Source organism: Panthera pardus, unplaced genomic scaffold (assembly GCF_024362965.1).
Source record: "Panthera pardus isolate Hobbes unplaced genomic scaffold, ASM2436296v1 HiC_scaffold_25, whole genome shotgun sequence".
Classification (NCBI taxonomy): Eukaryota; Metazoa; Chordata; class Mammalia; order Carnivora; family Felidae; genus Panthera; species Panthera pardus.
The window spans coordinates 72,636,096-72,656,907 of NW_026526821.1; the positions used below are offsets into that span (position 1 = coordinate 72,636,096).

The 20,812-nt window shown below is 44.2% G+C and overlaps 1 protein-coding gene across 3 annotated transcripts in view; it reads left to right on the plus strand.

The window, feature by feature from the left end:
* SPTBN1 (spectrin beta, non-erythrocytic 1) overlaps positions 1-20,812 on the plus strand; it is a 198,619-nt gene that overhangs the window by 75,422 nt on the left and 102,385 nt on the right. The window contains exon 1 of one of the 3 annotated variants that reach the window (XM_019422003.2): positions 10,615-11,155. The exons of the other annotated variants lie outside the window; for them this stretch is intronic. Within the exon in view, the coding sequence (XP_019277548.1) occupies positions 11,047-11,155 (109 nt within the window). The 5' untranslated portion in view covers positions 10,615-11,046. Of the gene's footprint in view, positions 1-10,614; positions 11,156-20,812 lie in introns of those variants that run through there. 3 annotated transcript variants of the gene reach the window in all.

Here is a 20,812-nt window from a genome sequence, read left to right on the forward strand (position 1 = left end):
CTGAAACTCTGTACCCACCGAAAAACTACCCCCTCCACCCTCTCCTCAGCTCCTGGCAGCCTCTGTTTTACTTTCCGTTTCCATCAGTTTGATTACTCTAGATGCCACATGTAAGTGGAATCATACAGTACTTGTCTTTCTGTGATTGGCTTCTTTCATCATGTCCTCATAATGACTTAGCATGACATCCTTAAGGTTCATCTGTGTTGCGGCATGTCACATGATTGCTTTCTTTTTTAAGGCTGAATAATAGTCTGTTGTGTGTAAATGCCACATTTTCTTTACCCATTCATTCATCAGTGGACATTTGCATTGTTTCCACATCTTGGCTCTTGTGAATAATGCTGCACTGAACATGGGTGTGCGAATCATCTCTTTTTGAGATCCTGCTTTCAGGTTTTGGTTTTATTTTGTTTTGGGATAGATACCCAGAAGTGGGATTGCTGCATCATATGTAATTCTATTTTGAATTTTTTGAGGAAACCTCCATACTGTTTTCCATAACACCTCCACCATTTTAAATTCCTGTCCACAGTGCACAAGTGTTCCAATTTCTCTGCATCCTTTACTGAAGTTTTTATTATGTTATAAAAATAAGGTGGAGTGGAGAAATGCACCATCGTGGTCACAATTTATGTGTTTTTTTTTTCCTGGTAGGTGGTAATTAAGAAAGAGGGCAGTAGAAATGGTAATAAAAGATGAGTGGAGAGGTGGTTATAGATGAACATGTCAGGTTTTAGAAAAGAGCTTAGTCTCTCTCTTAGCCCACTTCATTCCTTCCCTGTCATTAAAATTCTACTTTTGATCAATAGTCCATTTTTCAGATGTTTTTTAAAAAATGCCTCCTGACTAAACTCTTCTCTCAGAATATCATAAGAAAAATAAAAGTTCAGTGCAGAAAAATGAGAAAGGGTCTTTGGACAAGAGAGTTTATTGGGGCTGACAGTGTATTTGATTCTGTGTTAGTCTGTAAAGGTAAGATTAAAGCTGTCAGTACCATCATCTGGGTCTTTATTCTGTCTGTGCTGGGACACACCGGGCATCAGAGAACATGGAAAATAAGGGTCATCTGCCACTTAGTATGAGCCTCTTGGCTTCACCATGGTGTTGGATGCTGGGTGGTGAAGTGGGAGAGTGGACAAAGGTGAGCCTTTTCTAATTTTGAGTCCTGGGCCTACTTCCTGGACAGAGAGGCATGAGAAATGCCTGCTACTTCCTCTGTCCACAGCTCCTGGTTTGCCCTAGAAATGAAAGGCAGCAGGATTTCAGAAGGTGTACTTTAACTTCCTTCGTATTTCTGGGCATACCTTTCTGTGCCTCATTTTCCTTATCTATTAATGAGATGGTTGGTTTAGGTAGGTAGGTACATTTTGAAAAGGACCTTCTTGATACCTGTTAGGAGTTTGGCTCTCATGTTCTCCTCATGAAGGATTGACATGTAAACCAAGGGGTGTTCCATAAGGTGGAGAAGGCTCTCCAGTTCTCCATATAGTGCCACCTCCCTCACAGAGCCCTTGCTCTGTTCAGGCTTCTGTTTGGTGTCCAGGCTTCTGAAATGACTGAATGGTATTTAACATTTTCTTAGGGGAAACTGGGCTTAGCGATATAGAGTGAAGGTGTTCTAAGACTTGAATCTGCCCTAAGACAGGTGGTAATGTATTTCCAAGAGCATTACGTCCAGAGGACCTTAGAGCTTTTCGATTTCACATCTTGTGGTTTTGGGGGAGAAAATTGGAGAAGCCAAGGGACCAGCTCAGGGTCACAAGGCCAGTCAGTGACAAAAGCTGAGTCTAGAGTCCATTTTTCACTTCTCTCGAGTCTGTAACGGGTGCACTTGCCATTATTTTAATTAGGTTGATAAGACTGGTACACAAGAAAAGCAATACTCTAAGGCAGTGCATGATAGGTGCCAGACAAGGGGGTGCTGACGGTACTGGTATAGGGTTTCTGAGAGGGGGAGCAATCATCTCAGCAGGGATAATCTGGGAAATCTTCCTGGAGGAGGGAAGTTTGAACTTGGCTTGAAGAAGGATAGATAGACTGACTTCAGAGGAGAGGGGAGCACCCAGAACAGAGGCATGGAGATGGGAGAGCCAAAGCAGGGTGCAGTGTGAATCAAGCTTGGCTGGAGCAGAAAGACAAGTAGGAGAAAGGGACGAGGATTGGCATTTATTGAGCATCTGTCTTGTGTGAGGCACAGTGTCTGGTCCTTTACCCGTGTCATCTCAGTGTCCCAAGTGGAGAAATGACACCCTGACCATGCATTTGTTTCAGAGCGTCACTGTCTTCCCACCCCCATCTGTCTTCTTTCGAGTAAAAGTTACACTTTTATCTAGTGGGAAAGTGCCTAGTTAAAAATGGGGAGAAGAAAAGTGGGACGAGTTGTTTGCTTCTGTAAAGAGGGTCTCAGAGGTAGTTGATAGGTAATTCCTATCAAGCCTCCAAGCCTGGAGCCTGCCTCCTAGCTAATGGCAGCTGGCGGGCCTTGCGCTCCTGAGTGACTGGGCTGACCATGAATTATTCAGGGCCTGTGCCTAGCAAAGTTCTGTGGGAAGGAGGCTGTGTTATCTCATTGAGAGATTGGCAGAAGCTCGGGTGCTGAGGAGGAAGAAATGACTGCACCCTTAAAATATTTCACATTTTAACATGCCAGGGCCGCACACAGTGTTCCATAGACCTGCAACGAGGTAATCAGGACCTGTTTTTCAAAGAGGAAGAAATAGTATCTCCGACCCCTAATTAACAAATACAATAACCTACACTCCTGTGTGACTCTGGCACTTGTTGGCAGGGATTTGGCTAGGAGCCACATTAAAATCGCAGATAAGACAGTATAGCCACAGACAGTGTTCATGTGGGAGAAACCCCACTCTGCTCTGTTTTTATCTCAGCCAAATAGAGAGATGCTATTGTTGATCCATTCAGAATGGTACTTTCAGTAACTATAACTGTTACTGTCACTGACTTCATTTGTTACATGCCCTGTGTGTGTGTGTGTGTGTGTGTGTGTGTGTCTGTGTGTGTCTGTTGCCATCTGTCTGTCCTATTTCCTCAGCTAGTATGAAAGTGTCTGCAGAGGATGAAAGTGTCTGCAGAGAAGAAATCACATCTTAGAACTTTGTGGGTCCCTCCAGTGGCCTGTGTTCCTGGATAGGACTAAACATGTGTTAGATGGGTTGACTTTTACTTTCTGTGGACCAGGAGGTATGGGGCCTCTGCCTTGATGATGAGGTTTGCCTCCCTCCACTCCTTCCTCCTTCCCTCTTTGGGTGCCTGTTCAGCCTGCTCTTTTCACCTTTTCTCATTGCAGCCAGTCTATGGTAAGCTTCTGGAGAATGTAACATGGGTATGAAGATCTGAGGGCAGGGTCCATTGGCCTGTTTTCACAAAGAATAGATTTGTATCTCCTCTCTTCCAATTTTTTCCTTTGAGCCGTGCTACCAGGAAACAGCATTTTCTCACTGTCCCAGCTGCTTCCTTGTAAAACTCTGGCCCAGTGGTTCTGAACACCTGTGTGTGTCAGCCTTTTCCTTCCATGTTGGAAGTGGGAAACAGAACCCAAAATTCTGGGCAAGAGCAGGCCTGGCCCCAGCTGCATTCCTCAGATGTTCTTTCCCTTTGAACCACTCTGCCTGTAGCAGAGGAGCCCAGTCTTGGCTCTGGCTGGTGTTATATTCACAGGCATAGCAACACCTGTTTGCCAAAGGTGGGGCCTCTGGACTGGGGCATTCTTTTGCCCATACAGGGAAGCTTTGCATGTGCAGATAACAGACATGATAAGAATGCAGGGATAAGGTTTGGCCGGGGTAGAAGATTCAATAAACTGCATTCCTTCCCCAGAACCTTGGGTGCTTGTTACTGAGTGTCACTTGCCATTTTTCTCCTTCTCAGCAGAGATGTCGGGTACTTTGTATTCTGCTGTGACCAGCCGAGCAAGAAACAGGAAAAGGATATAAATGGGAATTAGATTTGCCCTGGTATTTCAAATGCAGCCGTGTAACTAGTTTTGCAGGAGGTGTGTGTGTGTGTGTGTGTGTGTGTGTGTGTGTGTGTGTGTGTGGAGAGAGAAAAAAAAAACTTGCATATCTTCCATGGAACAGAGATAGCACTTGCTGTAGATGAAAAATACCGTTAGCCTTCCCTTTAATTTTTCTTCTAGGTATTCTGAGTCCTGAAGGATCAAATCTGATAGCCCCACCTCAAGTAAGCATTGACCTTTCTAAAAACAGAGGCCCTTTGTAACTTGTTTCATAGTGAATGTTGTGTTTTTATTACCTCTGAGGTGTTACTGCTTTATTTTTATCTATTAAATATAATTTTGAATATGCCTTTCCCCATGCAAAATGGGGTGAAAGAGAAGGGAATGAGGTTTGTGAGCACCACCCCAGTTGAGGACTAGTCTTACCATCCTGAATTGTCCTTGTCCAGAAATCCAGAGGGGTGCCCACAGTGGTCCCTGGCTTTGAGGTCAGTGACTCCGTAGGAAACCTGTAACACCCTCCAGCCAACAGCCCCCTTGGCGAACAGGTGGCCAAAGGTGGGGTAGAATTACTTTTTGAAATTTCCTCCACAAAGAATTTAAAGACTAGTGATCATAGCTGCTCAGATAGTGTGGCTGCCTTCCTGGCATTTCTCTTTTGCAGACATTTACTCAGTTATAGGACAGCTCTCTGAAGTTGGCCCCCTTATTGGGCTGATTTTTCAGGCTCAGGGAATCACACGCTTAGAAAGTAGCAGAGCCAGATTCCTAGATTCCAAGTCTCTTTTTAAGCACCTTTCCTCCTCTAAACCCTGACCCAAATGCCCCGTGGGTGGTGCTCTGGGAGTAAGCTGAGGAGTGGTGTAGGCCCTGATCTTCAGGAGCCATGTGGTCATGAGGAAGTGCTGCTGACTGCTTCCAGCAACCCAGGCTGTGGGCCTGTATGTGAGGTGCCACTGGGGAGAAAGGAGATGTTCTGGAAGCATGGCAGGCTGCTTGCTAGCAGTGGCACAGAAATGTTAGAGATATGTGTTGTTATAGTGGGACTTACTGAAAATTGTTTTTTTCGGGAGGGCAGGGGAAGAAGGTCTCAGGTAATTCTGTTTTCTGTTTTTGACTGGATTTCGTGGTGGTATGCTTGGTTAGTTGATGAGCTTTCTGGTACATGGTGCAGTTCCCTTTGAAAAAGGACTGGGCTTTTGAGAATACACATACTGAGGCAGGCTTTGGGAGAAAGGACAGTGGTAACTCAGTCATTGGGGGGCAGAAGGCTCTCTGGGCATTGTACAGTAGAGAGGAGGCAGAGAAAGAATGCCCACAGTTAAGGATTCAAGACTAGGAGTGGGCAGGAGGCTGGTTGGAGAAGGGGGTGGGTGGGCCAGAGAGGTGAGATAGATCACGTAAGCTTCAGCTCCTGGGAACATAAATGCACTGGCATGATTTGGAGCCTGCTTCTCTATCTGGCCACACCAGTGGAGGAGGATTATTTTAGTAGTAGTATTTTGATTTCCTATAAAGAAATGTTCAGGAGAAATTGTCTGTGGTCGTCCAGCTGTTATCCAGATGACAGAAAGGCAGATCGGGAAACGGCAGAGAACTTGGCAAAACAGTTTATATGTGAAACCTTCTTGTATTCTGACCTCCCTGTTCCCACCACTTCTTTCCTAGCTCTTGGGTAGGTTTTTCAAGTCCTTGAATGTGTACAAATCCCATCACAGCTTGTTGGCCATCCTCTCCCAGGCACTGCAATCCTGCTAATGTTTAGATGTTCAGGAAATGAACACTCCGTAGTTTACCCTTTTGAGCTTGTTGTGATGCAAGGAAAGCGGTCATCTTTTTTTCATTCTTTTTTTTTTTAACCTCTCAGACTTCATAAAGCTTCTTGCAACAGAGGCTTAATCTCATCTCTTAGTGTTCCCATTCGCGTGCTTCATGCTAAGTCATACAGAATCTTAGTGTATAGGTCTACCAAGTATGAGAAAAGAAACAAAACCCATTCACAACAAGAGAACCCTCAAAGTAGCAACTTCCACATGAACTAGCAGGGAATGTGCGTGTTCCTCGCCTGGGCAAAGCACAGTGTCTCTGAATCTTAGTTGCCTTGTCTGCAAAATGGACACAATACCTACTTCATAGGTTTAGTCACTTGAGAAAATGTATGTGAAAGCATTTTGTAAATTACAGAGTGCTGTAGTAATGTGATAACTGTTGTTATTATGGCCAATCATTTATATGGAGATAGATGATAATTACTACTACAACAATAGTCTCTAAGAGAGAGGAGATTATTTATCACCAATAAATTTAGAACTAGAAGGAATTTTTTATGACCATAGACTCCAACCTGTTTGATCTCTAGGTGAGGTCCAGGGAAGGTTAGACACACATGCAATTATTTGGCTTTTCCGTGGCACTCAGGAGATGGGGTGAGCCTGAGTACTGTGGACCTGGGTCTTTGAGTACACCACAGCACTTCTAATTTGTGCTGTCCACAGATAACCATAGGGACTTGGTTATACTATTCTGGCACCACAAGGATGGCAGGTACATGTTGCTTAGGTTTCATTTGCTTTGACCCCATAGCTAACTGTGCCTGTCAGTTGTGGCCACCTTTCATTACACCCTGGAATCTTGGTGCAACTTGAAGGCAGGTACAGCTCTTATCAGAGTTGGCTGCATGTGTTGATATCCCTGGCCCGGCTGAGGAACACTAGTTTTTTGGATTAGAAAAGATTGAGGGGATAGCCCCAAATCACAGGGTCTGTTTCTGCAGAAAGCTTGGTTGACTGCTGAGCACTCTGAAAACTATCTTGCCTCCCTTCGTGTTCCCTTTCACATGCTGTGTTTCTGCCATAAGCGTCTTCAGGATTCTTCTTAGAGCACCATAAATTGTGGGTAAGACCCCTGGCCTCTTGCTTTATTAAGTTAGAATTGGGTAAACTCCTTTACATTTCTTCTTTTCTTCCTCAGAATGTCCTCATCCTTTCCCTTCTGCCTCAGAAGCTAAGGGTATCTCTCCTCTTGGCTACGGCTGACTGCCCCAGCCATAACTTCAAGCCATTTTCCCACTGGCCTTTTCCTACCTGTGCCAACTCAGGGCTGAAACCTGTGCACAGAGGATGTGTTCAGCTGGACCCTGGCCCAGAGCCCCTTCCCCTGCTTCTGTCGCTCCTGTTTACCACCTCTACCTTCTTGTTGTTCTTCCCTTTGCTCCTCATTCTCTAACTCCCTGTAACCTTGCTTCAGCTTTTATTACCCCAGTGACCTCCTCATTCCCATACTGGATTAATCCACATCTCCTCTGACTTCTAGTTCCTTCTGTTTGCAGTGTGATGCCATCCTACCCCCTTTCCTCCTTGAGTATCTCTTTCTTCTCTTGGATTTTCATTCCATAGCTCTTTTGGTATCTCCACTGTTTTTTCTTCTTGCTTACAGCCCCTGGCTTTCCCCAGGGCTCTCTGCCCAGCCACTTTCCTCTTACATTCCTTCCCAGGTGTAAGCCTACTACAGTATCTCTCACTGTGCCCGGCCTCTTTCCTCAGCCTTGAGCTTTCCCTCGTTCCACATCCTTGACCACTTCCGGACATGTCACCTCTAGGTTTTGCAGGTAACTCAGATTGAGCATAACCAGAAGGAAATGGTCAGCCTTCCCCTACACCTGGCCACCAGCTCTAAAAACCCTGGAGTCTTGTGCAACCCTAGCCTTTGAACCTCCCACGTATATATAGTTGGTTGCGAGAGTCCTGTGGATTAACTCTTGCATCAGTCCATTCCTTTTTGTGTCTGTTGCCTCACACTGACTAGTCCTTTGACTTGGAGAACTCCAGTAACCACCTGAATGACCTTGCTGCTTTTAGTCTCTCTCCTTTCTACCCATTCTAACTGACCACTGCCAGAATAATCTTCCCTAGAGCCCAACCCAGACCCAGTCTTCCTCTGGCTGAAATGTCTCCAACTGTTCCCAGCTCAGGCTTAGTTCCCTCAGGGCTTCCCTCCTGCCTGACAGTCCCTTATGCTCCAGTCAGATGGTAACACTCGCTGGTGCTGTTCCTGGAACAGCCCAGTTGGTGTCTTTATTTATGTTGCTTCCCATCCCACCTTCCACACTAGGAGAGGAGGCTCCCCTCATCCCACCCATCAACAGTCTTACCTGTGTTTCAGGTTCTGATGACAATGCCAATCCCTCCTAGAGTTGTTTCTACCTGTCTTCCTAGGCAGTTGTGTCTCCCTTGTCCTCTGAACTCTTGTAGCTCCCCTTCTTTAGCCCCTGTCTGTTCTTCTGCTATCACATTGTTTGTGTATCTGTCCCATCCTCTTGGCCAGAAACTCTCCCATCTCCCAGTCATCTCTGAAACCTCCACTGGGCATTGTTCCTTGCACAAGGTTGGCGGTCCAGTAAATGCTGAATGGAATAAAGAACGAGTGACTCTGGCCTTCCTTTACCTCCACCCCACTGCTGAGTTGGAGGTGGCCAGATGAATCATCAGGGTTGTGTCCTCTTCTCCTGCCCCATCATACCAGATAGATTCCCACTTCTCACCTTTTGCCCCTGCAGGGCTATTAAACCCTTCCCCAGCCTCAAAACCTTCCTTACTTGGCATGTATTCACTCTGCCTGGCTTGTTTGGAGGCTGCTCTTTAGTACTGAGTGTGGCTACATTAGTCCCAGCCTCTACCCCCATCACCTAGTATGTAACCTGGCTGATTAGAAAGCTCATTTCACCTACTTCCCCATACCAGAGGGAGCTGAAAGGGAGTCTCGAAGAGTGGTGACTCATACTCTATTCACTAAGTGGCTTAAAGATTAAAAAATAAAGCATTGTTAATTGGCAAGCACTTTGCAGTCTCCTTGTCTCTGCCCACAGCTGGACACTTAAGAGACTTAAAATTTCATATTTAATAGTGAAGTATATTTAATGTTAATATATAATGTATGAAATAGTGAAGAAGGGCCTGTTAAAATTGTAATTGAGAAAATTCTCAATTCAACTTTCTGTAGCTTTGATGTGATATGTGGGGAAAATATGCAAAAGGTGTATTTTGAAAAATACACTTTTATTTGAATGGTATCATCATTGTCAGGGTATTTTTACATCATTCCCTCATTGACCTCATAAAAGTAGGCATTAATTATCCCTGTCTGACAGGGGAGGTTTAGAAAGAATCCAGGTTTCTTCTAAGGTCATAGGCGATTAAGAGGCTTGGCCAGGACTAGAAGCTCAAGTCTTGGAATCCTAGTCCAGTGCTTCTTCCAGTAACCCCACATTCCTGTCAGCATCCTGCATGATGAGAAATGCCTTCAAATCCTGGACCTGGCTTTAGAAAGCTAAAGGTTGACACTGGATGTATTAAAAACCTTGTCCTGTAGATACCAGGAATGGGGGTTGCTCATTTGAGCACTTAGTTGAACTTTAGGTTTGTTTTAACTCTAGCCCTGGATAGGATGCAGTTGCTTGAATTACCAGTGCCCTGGGGACTAAAGTAAACCTGGAGTGGAGGCCCACCTCTTTAGTGCAGATTGGAATCCCTTAGGAAGAAATTACCTTCTTCAGTGAGTATTGCTGCAGCATTCCATGTGGAAAAGCCAAATTTGTGATTTGTTTTCTGTCTGTAGTTAGGGGAGAGGGGGTTGGGGTGGTGGGAAGAAAAAACTAGGGTCAGTTATTTACCCAAAATATATTTTGACCACTGTTACTGTCTCTGTACGAGATTTTTTTTTTTTTTTTTTTTTTTTTTTTGGTTGAGATCGGTGGGAGAAGTTAAGGAGGAGAGTTTTAGTATCTTGAAGAACCCAAAAGTTCAGGAGTCTCATTTTACAAATCAAAGTAGGATTTGAAGATAATTTCTGGTCTCTTAATCTCCCCATCGGTTGGTAAATTCCTCGGGTCAGGGATCCTTGAGGTATATACCTGTGTACCTCTCTCCCACAATGCCTTGCAAATCAGTGCTCCCGTAAATCCAGCATCGACTTAGTATTACGGAGCCAGTGTTATACCAGAAAACCTCCCGCTAAACATCTTGTGATGGCCGCAGAAGTCTATTGAGGAGATTCTTCGGTGCGATGAACTCACACTTCCCCTCGCTGTGGCCCTGACTTTGTCTCACTTGTACGCAGTGGCTGGCCGGCCCCCCCCCCCCCCCCCCCCCCCGAGTGGTTGGCGCCCGCGCAGTAGGGACGCTGCGCGCACCTAGGTGCGCGGCCCTGGTGGCCGCGTTATCTCCATGGACGCTGAGGAGTGGATGAACCGCCCCGGCCGGCGACCTGCGGGGCTCCTCACCCTCCCGGGCTGCCTCCTTTTCATGTGATAGTAATCGGAGACTTTTCCGTTACACGAGGCTCTCAACAAAAGATTGTAATTCCAGCAGCTTTGTTTGGGAAGGTACCACTGCGACGGGCGCGTCCTGGGCCCGGCCCGAGGGTCCGCGGCTCCGGAGCTGTAGAGGCGGCGTGGGCCGTCCCGGGCCGCCTGTAGGTGGGGGGACGCCGGCCGGCCGGCGTCCCCCGCGCCCCTCCTCGTGGTACAGCCTGCGTTTCCTCTACAATGCTGTTATGCTAATCAGGTGACATCACCGCCCAGCGCACGGAGAGTGGCTCATGATTAAATTACAAACCGGCGGCCACCGCGGGCAGCCGGGAGGAGGTGTGTGTACTGCTCCCGCGAGCTCCTGGGCTCAGCGATGGGGCATGCTTAGGATTGGCCATATTTAAACAAATTTTTAAAGTAGGACTTGCACCTTCCTTTCCTTCCTCCCTCCGTCTTCCCGCCCCTCCTCGGTAATTTATTTCAAGCTTCTAGTCGAGAGCCACAAAAGAAAGGAAAACAACAAGGAATTAGATGCGTGAGTGGTAACTCCTGGCCGGGCTAAGGTGGACTCTGCTGCAGCCAACTTCCTATCAGATCAGCCCGCTGGACTTTCAGACCGGAATGGGGCTTGCCTGAGGTCCAGCCCTTTTCACAGGGGCCGGGAGCCAAGCCGTGCGGAAGCTGCTGTGTGTTGGATGGGGGTAGGCGGGGGCCGGAGTGGGATTTCCACCGTGCAGCCCGCCGGGGCGTTACGCCGGGCATAATGGAATTGCAGAGGACGTCTAGCATCTCTGGGCCGCTGTCCCCAGCTTACACGGGGCAGGTGCCTTACAACTACAACCAGCTGGAAGGCAGATTCAAGCAGCTACAAGGTAAGCCCCCGTCCCAAAGGCCGGACCTGCCCTGGGGCTGTGCCTACAGGGGTTCCGAGGTTTTATTTGTGCCATATGGTATGTAACCCTAAAGAAGACGGGCCGCCGTTTGGCCCAGCCCCAAAGCCTCTGGTTGGCTGTGAGCACCCCATTCACTCCTTAAAGGAGACACTTTCTCACTCTCTAGAAAAGCCTCCATTTGGAGTCCCATTCTCTCTCTCCCTCTCTCCCTCTCCCCCCCCCTCCTCTCTCCCCCTTCTCCCCTCTCCCCTCAACCCAGTATCCTTTTGGCTTTCTAGGTTGTCAGGTATCTGCTGCTCACTGCACACACCTTTTCTGTCCTTTTAGCTATCTTTGCAGCTCAGTAGATCAATGCTAATAGACCTATTAGTATGCAAGCATTAGATTCTGGGTCGCCTCTGTCTCCCAGCGCCCCCAGCCTCTTACCTCTGGGAATCCTAAAGGTGTAAAGTGCACTGCTCGACACCCAGTCCCGTAGAACAATAGCAAAAGGGAGGAGGGAGTGGTCTTTTTGTTCCTAAGCCTTGGGTAAATTACAGTTTTGATTCCGAAGCTTAATTTTAACTCTTTTGATGTATTGTGTTGGGGAGAACCTTCCCATCAATTTAGTAGGCTATGTAATTTATAATGAAAGCCAGTTATTGTCATTCCAGTGCTATGGGTTGGATTCGTTGGATCAATTATAGGTTTCTTGGCGTCTATATTAGTCTGAAATAATTGAATGAATCCAGTATTTTACCGCACATATTTTTGTGGAGAGCAGGGACCTGTGTGCAGCAGTGTGTGGGATGATGGGCCTGCAGCCCGCTGCTGGGGTGGCCCCTCCAGCCCTTGGCTGTCCCTGCCCAACCAGCAGGCCTGGCTGGTGGTTTCTCAGAGCTTATACATGAAAAAGGACTCATAACTGAAAACAGAACTCTTTCCGTTTGGAAGCCCCTGGAATCAGTAGTAGGCCAGGAATGGTTCTAATGCTGTGAAAAAGTGGCCTTTACACACTGTATGTTTCTTATTTTAACTCTTCTTAGTGCCACAAATGTGGTTCCTGTGAGGAGGAGGAAGGAAGGAAGCAGCTCAATCCTAGAATGTTTTCATTGGGAAGGGGAGGGAGGATATATTTCATTCAAAGGTTTATTTGTCTTGTGAAATAGTTGACGGTAATGACACTTTTCTGGAAAACAAGAGGCAGAACGGGACGTGATTTTAAACATTTGCTAGTCTGTGCTGCGTTCCTGGGGCAGTTAGCTAAGAGGAAGCTCCATTCCCCCCAGGGAGTGGTTATGTGTCTTTGCTTCATTCCCCTTGAGCTCTTGGAAGGTAGAATTTGCTTTTTGGGAAAATTTGGGTTGGGGAAACAGGGCGGTAGGGGACATTTGCAAATGGTAAAGAGAGGAATGGTGGTGTGTCAGTTATCTTCTGGGTCTGTGCTGGAAGCCCCATGGTTTTAGGTTTTAAGAATTCAGAATGCACCTCCTGTAAGCATGACTAAGTCTCCCTGCTTCATTGTGTCACACCGCTAAGGAGAAAGCACCCAACGGGCAGATCCTTGATCAGAAAACCTATTACCAACATCCAATCAGCCCACTCCTGTAGTCTCAGGGAAAAAAAATGCAAAACCAAGGAGAAAATGTAAGAAGGTGTGGGGGGCAGTGTTCTCAAAGGCCCACCCATAACAACAAAAGGCCGTTATCTGAAAGGTTTGAGGATGGTTGTAAAACTGCTCACTGAGAAGGGTGGAGCTTACACACAGGAAATGTCTTAAACTGTCCTCCCTGGATAGAGTAAAATTTAAATTAAAAAAAAAAAAAAATCACCAGGTGCTCATTACTGTTTCTCAAGGAAATCTCTTCAAAAGGTGTAGGCTTCACATTTTGTTTGCTGGCTTTTTTTTTTTTTTTAATGACTTTTGCTCCCTAATGTAGTACCAGATAGCTTTCTTATTTCTGAATATTGTGGTTTAGGAGTTACACAAGTTTAGTGTTGGTATCTCTATAACAGAAAACTACCCATGTTGAGGAACTGAGAAAGGGTGAATTAACTTCCAAGTATGGTGGATCCCAGGAGAATTACAAACATCGCATCCTCCTTAGTAGGGGTGTGTGGAACTGATTGCATTGTGAGCAACTTTAGAAGAATTTTTGCTAAAACTTTTTCCCTTTCCTACCCCCAGTTTGTATTTGTAGTTCTTCCAATCATCACATCTTTTATAATATATAGATTATATCATCTGATTTAATTTTATGCATGCCTCCAAAGCTGCTCCTTGCCCCACCACCCCGTTTTTTATTCTTCTGAATATCATCCTTCCTAGCAGTTATAACCCAGTATTGGTAAACTGGTCTTTTGAATTGATTTTTTAAAATGCTTCTTACATGAATTTATTCATTTAGCGTCTATGCCTGAGATGTTTATTTCTGAGGGTACTGTGATTTCGTGGGAGATATTTTTGCTGGCTTCGCATATTTTCACAGTTGATCCTAAAAATTTCAGGAGGGACCAGGGGATGAGATTTGATGTTGTAGCTAAAGGAATATGATATTAAAATGTGTTTAGTCTACTTAGATAGTAAGCAAATAAGTGTGACTTACTTACACTCTGATTTAAGGGTCTGAGATGTAGAGTGATATCTGTCACACTGGTGTTCCTGGTATAAGTAAAACAAGAAACAGAAACAGACCTTCAGCCTCTGATGGCTTCAGTTGTTAACCACCAACACCCAGCACACCTAACAGACACACCCAAAGTGCATTCTCTCTCTTTTTCAAATTGTTCATCTGCAAAATTGAGTTACCACCTTCCTCAGAGCCTGATCATGTGTCTTTAAAGGTGGGTTAGTTTTTTTTCAAATAAGAAAGAAATGCTAAAACACAAAAAACTCAACCTGACATGTTTAAAAAAATGTGTTTGTAGTAACAGATTCATAATACCTTTCCTTCAGTTTCAAATCAGCCAGCTGAATTCCCTATAGGAATTGCTACTCTTCTACTCAGGAACTGTTGCTTGTGCCTAAAAAGTAAATTAAATGCCAGGCTCTTTAACTTGGCATTGGACCCTCCCCAAATGGCCCAAACCCCAAATACTTCGTATTCCGCCTCTTACATTCCAGTCAAATCTTCCAGGTAGGCAGGCTTGCCGCTCTTCATAAAACCAAGCCCCAGGTTTTGCCTTCATTGTCTGCCTTTTGCCTTAAATGCCCCACTCTTCATTTTACGTGCAGAAATCATTCCTATAATTTTTTAAGACTCTGCTCACATTCCAGTTATTCCATAAAGCTTCTTGTCTCCTCTCTTGTGGTTGGTGGGAAGAAGATTTCATTGAGTGCTTACTGTGTCCCAGACATGTTAGTAGGAGATTTATATATGGTATCTTGTCTTCGTAACACACCTAGGACATTTTAAAGATGAGAAGACAATCAAATAGCTTGACGAGGGTTCACAGGCATTACTGAGCTCAGGCTGCATATTGTTGTTCTCTAATTTTCTTTTCCTAGACCTTTAGATACTGATTTTATTTCTGCAATAATAATTAAAATAATAATAATAATAATAATAATAATAATGAGGTTACATTGTGAAATGGGCACCCTAACCAGATTGCTCTCTCCTGCCTACCTGCCTCCCAGAACGCTGATTCTCTTGGCCCCAGCTAATAATAATAATAATAATAATGAGGTTACATTGTGAAATGGGCACCCTAACCAGATTGCTCTCTCCTGCCTACCTGCCTCCCAGAACGCTGATTCTCTTGGCCCCAGCGGTGGGGTTGTAATGAAGACAGGATCTAGTTGAAAAGCATCAATATGAATTTCTTCTGCCTTCTTTGCAGCCTAACCCTGACATCTAGCACTTGGTATTTCTGGAAAAGGTGCTTTTTCTTAGCTGTTCTGGCTCAATGAACGTGTCCCAGTGTCCAGAAGGAGTTATGGAGTCGTTTGTCTTCAGTGGGACACAGAAAACTACAGAGCAGTTTATTACTTGCTATCTCAGAGTTGTCTTATTGCATTTCTTCATATTTTTTTGTGGTCCTGGTTTCTTCTCTTAGTGAAAGAGCATTGCTGGTCTTAAGTTTTTAAGAACTTGCCAGTTTGTTAGGGTACCTAGATATTTGTCTTGCATAATATCTTAAACCTTAGAGAAAGAAGATTGCTGGGCTTCTACCTCCTCATCATGAAGAAAATTTAAAGTTCTTAGATAACAGTGTTAGCCTTCATATATTTCCCATTGTGACAGTGAAAAGAGTTGGTGACGAATGAAAAGAGTTGGTGACGAATGAGAACTCTTTTTTGGGGGTGGGGGCCAGGATTTATAAGAGCATTTTTGGGTTTAATGAAAGCATGTCAAGATTGGCGTTTTGGTCTGGATATCTGCCAATACGATACGATAGCTTTTCTAAGCCCGATAACTTTGTGGGACAAGTAACCAATTAAAAAAAAAAATCTTTTTAACAGTTTACCAGACTTTCAGCCTAAAATTTGGAAGTTCTTTTAAAAAAAATTTTTTTTTAATGTTTATTTATTTTTAAGAGAGAGACACAGCACAAACAGGAGAGGGACAGAGAGAGAGGGAGACACAGAATCCAAAGCAGGCTCCAGGCTCTGAGCTGTCAGCACAGAGCCTGACATGAAGCTCAAACTCTTGAACTGTGAGATCATGATCTGAGCCAAAGTTGGACACTTAACTGACTGAGCCACCCAGGAGCACCCTAAAATTTGGAAGTTCTTAACAGATTTGTGAATTAGAATCCTTTTTGAATGGTGTAGTAATAATAACTACTACTAATGTGTACAGCACTTAACTTTAATATGTATCATCTTGCATAATTAACTAAATGAGACTATTCAAAGTACCCAGCATGGGAGGTAGTACTTAGTAAGTTCTAAGTAAGTGTGCATGTATTTAATAATAATATTTCTCTGGGCTAGATATTATTTTTTATAGGTAAATAAGCAGATCATTTGGTATGAGGCTACCACTCCAGAATCCAGGTTTTTGGATTCCAAATTTGATCTCTTCTAGGACAACAAAGTGGGTTAGGTATGAGCCATAGCACCTGTTCCCCAGATATCATGAATTGCATTGTGGTGGCATGGAAAATTAATGGACCGGTCAGATTACTGGACATGTGGTGCTCTCTGGTTTTGGTGGGCTAGGAACTCTGATGGTCAAGGGAATGCCAATTCCTTTAGCTTAAATGTGGTGTTTGACTGGGATGTCCATTAAAAGGACTGTGGGAGGCCAGCTAGCAAGAAGAGGGAGGTGACTGATAACTCCCTTTGAGGAAGAGAGACCACTTTTTTTAGGGTAGTGAAATAGGAGTAAATGACCTGACTGCTGAGGAAGCTTTCTGATGACTCTGTTCCTGTCACCTCTTCACATGCCTAGGGCCCAGAAAGGGATCTCTTCACCACGCCCCACTGCCTCTACCTGTGTTTTAGTCTCTTTGGTCTCCTAAAGCTGGGCCCTGATTAGAGCTCTGTGCAAAAAGTTTTGGGATTTGACTCCATTGTGACTTGGCTCCAGCTGACCTTCCCATTTCCAGCTCCTGCTACTCCTTCCTCAACAGTACTCAGGATTCCCTAAACCTACCCTGCGTTTTCCCGCCCTTGAGACCCTGCTCTCCAGCTTTCTTGCACCAGGAATTCTTTCTTGAGTCAGGATTATTACTTTCGAGTTCCAGTTCAGATGCCACTTAATTCTAAGTATTCCCAGAGGGAGAGGAGGTCAGAGTCTCTGCTTGGATTCCCTTCCTATAAGATTTAAAGTTTAAGCACTTGCTCATTTTGTGATTTTTACATACTGCTTTTGGTTATTATAGGGGCATAAAGACAAAAGTCTGACATAACCTGTCTTACATGTAATAGTTACCAAGTCTGTTAAAGAGTAAATAAATGCAATTATTATTATGGGCTGCTTTATTGCAGTGGTTCTCAATAGGAGGCCCCCAGCCCAGCAGCATCAGCATGATCTGGGAACTTGCTAGAAATATAAATTCTCAGGCCCTACTTCTGAAACTCTGGGGTGGGGCCCAGCAGTAGGTGTTTTTTATAGCCTGCCAGGTGGCTCTAATGCACACTCAACTTTGAGAATACTCCCTTATTGGATCATTCATAGAATCTTTGTAATTTGGTGATGGGGAGGAACTGACTGCATGAATTGCTCCTAAATAGGAGCAGATAATATATGTGATTTATTGAAGAATGAAGAGTTGTGAAAAAGTATGTTCAGAATAAAATTGTTTAATAGTGGAAAAGGCATTTAGTCAGGAATGGCCTCTGTCCCACTAAATTAGAAAAGCCATTTAACATCTTCAGGCTTCAGCTACCTCATCTGCCAGATGGGTCAATTACCTGTCCTACTTGCCCACCAAGTTGCTGTGAAGATCAATCCAGAAAGATCTAAGTTTAGAAAAAATAGAGGTAAAGACACTAGTATCTGCAGGTTGTGAGTACAGTTCTGTAAGGCATCTCGCTTAGTTCCATTTAGGTTCTTAAGAATCTACTGCATTTAACTGTAAAAACAGAAATCCCAACGACCTGGTGACTGGAAGGCAGGCATACAGTACCTCGTCACAGCCCTGTCCTGGATCTCTGAAGATCTGGGCTGCTTTCCTTATCCGAATACCTGTCAGGTTTACCTTCCAGGGTTGTGTTGAACAGTAGCTGCCATAATCTATATGAAGCTTCCTTGAAAACATCCATGTACTATTAAAAATGTAAAGTGTGGTTATTGTTTCCATCGTCATCTTTTCTTTTAAAGAAAAGTTCTACATGTGGATGAACTCTTAAGAAGTCTGGTATTGCACAGCAATTTAAATATGGATTTCAGGGTTTGTTTTCTTGTCTTCTAGAAAATGACGTGACTAGTGACAGAGCTTCAAGTTTTCAGTTAATGATAGCTTCATAGGCATACATCCCTCAAAGTGGAATTACACCTGTGCACATTATCAAAGTAAGCCAGGTAGATCTCAGCCATTTTTAGATCTTGGTATCTTTTCTCCCCCTTGCCTGACAAGTTTCTATCAATTCTTAGGCCCCCAGCTATGAAAAACTAATGACAGGTGAAATAAACAATAAAGGTATTGTAAGCATTTTTCTAACTTCTGTGTTCTTAGCTGGCTAATGTTCTTAGATTGGCTTAATTAAGACTTTGGCAGTTGTTAAACCAGTTCATGGGTGCGAAGGACTTGGCATTTAAAAATTTTTTTTTCAACGTTTTTTATTTATTTTTGGGACAGAGAGAGACAGAGCATGAACGGGGGAGGGGCAGAGAGAGAGGGAGACACAGAATCAGAAACAGGCTCCAGGCTCCGAGCCATCAGCCCAGAGCCTGACGCGGGGCTCGAACTCACGGACCGCGAGATCATGACCTGGCTGAAGTCGGACGCTTAACCGACTGCGCCACCCAGGCGCCCCAGGACTTGGCATTTAAAAGCTCAGTAGTTCGTCACTAATCTAGGCAACTTTAGAGCAAGAAGAATCCCAAGAAATAATAAAACTGATTTTTAAAATAGAGGGTTTGCTTTCTTGCTTATCCCATCAGCTTATTAATAAAAATGTGTTGAGACCTGTCCCCTGGTTAGGAAGTGTGTGAGGAAGTGTATTTCAGCAATGCTGGAAATGCTGGTTGAGCTTACGGAGTAGAGACACAAGTGGAGAATAAACTTGTTCCAGGTTAGAGACCCAGGCTAGGGATGCAAGACCAGGGTAGGGGAAGTGGAGCAGGTTCAGGGTGGCCAGAGTTTGCAGAGTGCAGAATAAGGAAGGGTGGATAGGAGGGGTTCTAGAAGGATAATTGAAAAGCCAGAGGATGTGTGGTCCTGTAAATCAGGTTAAGGAGTTCGGAGGTAAGTTGAGCAGTGGAAAGCCACTGAAGGATTTTAGATAGGATAGTGACTTGTTCTGACTTTTTTTTTCCTCCCAAGAAAGGTGTGTTTGACTGCTTAGTGTGTTGATTGCTTTAGAGGGTAGTGGTCAGGAAAAGAGGCTGGAAACCAGTCGGGAGACTGTTGCATTTGTGGGGTGAGAAACAGCATAGCCTCCTCGAATTTTAAATTGCAAGGTACTTAGAACCTGGTTACTTAGTGTGGTCTGCAGATGACCTGGGGGTTTGTTAGAAATGCAGAATCTCAAGCCCACCCCAGATCAACTAAGTCAGAACTTCATTGTAACAAGATCCCCAGGTGGTTTGTAGGCATCTTCAAGTTTAAGAAGTGCCGCCTTGGGGGGCACCTGGGTGGCTCAGGTCATGATGTCACAGCTCAGATCGTGGGTTCGAGCCTCTAGTTAGTCTCTGTACTGAGTTCAGAGCCTGGAGCCTACTTAGGATTCTGTGTCTCTCTCTCTCTGCTCCTCCCCTGCTCATGCTCTGTCTCTCTCTCTCAAAAATAAATGAACATTAAAAAAAAAAAAAAGTGCTGCCTTGAAAATAATCTCTACTTGCCTCTTTACCCCTGTGAGCAGACAGCAAAAAAGTTCCAGAAAGCTTATGACCTTCCTGAGGTTTAAAGTTTATGTGTTTTATATGAGTCTACATTAAAGGTTTCCTGGTCTTTTTCAGGTAACCTAGAGCATTTTAAAGTAACTATAAAAATAATCTTATATCCAAATGTATAATAGTTAATTAAAGAAAGTTTAGTATTACCCTAGGAGATTACAGGGCTTTAAAAGCATGGTTGGTTAATTCCTAGCTTTGTAAATCTTTGTAGAATTTGGCTGGGATTTTTGTATTTGCTAATCCTGCATTTCTCAAAATTGGTGAGGTTAAAAAAGCACAGTTTCTTTTCATTTACCCATTTGGTATATGTATTTTTTAAGTTTATTTTTTTAATTTGAGAGAGAGAGTGGGGGTGGGGGTGGGGGGAGGGGAGAGAGAGAATTCCAAGCAGGATCCCTGCTGCTAGTGCAGAGCCTGACACAGGGCTTGAACTCAGGAACCTGTGAGATCGTGACCAAGGCCAAAACCAAGAGAACACTTAATCAACTGAGCCACCCAAGCATCCCTACCCATTTGGTATTAATGGAGCATTAAAACAATTCTCTCGGCCAGTTTCCTTAAGTTCTTTCAGAATTTTAGTGTGTTATCCTGGGAAGTAGAGGCTTGGTAAATTCATACTTGCTTTATGACTTCAACCTTTTACATACTTTTAAACTTTTTTTTAAAGCAAAAAAATTCCTTCCCCCATGCTCCGTTTTAGTAAAAGCATCCTATATGAAATCAATGATGCCCTTGTTGCACTTGCACTTAGACTTTAGTCCACTTTCATGTATATCAGACTTCCCTAGCAGTGCCTTCAGGTGTGGCTGTTAAAAGTGGATTTAACATACATTAAATATCTGTTACTTGATAAGTGCTCATTTCCTGTGAGTCTGCAGGTGAAGCTTTAAAATTAGTGGGTATTGATTAGGTAGAGGAGAAAAAACATCTGCTGAAACTTGATGGCTGGAAGTTTTTGCCCCTTAAAGAAGAAAGAAAAGGGATGGGGGAGATAAGTTATTTCTGTTCTCAACTAGCACCAGTCCAAAGCCTTCCTGATGAAAAGGGCACAGGTAATGAAAGCAGTATGAGTCAAGAGGCCACTCAGGTGATATTCTTACCACAGTAGGATTGAAGGTCACTTATGGGCAAAAAAAGTTTAATTTCT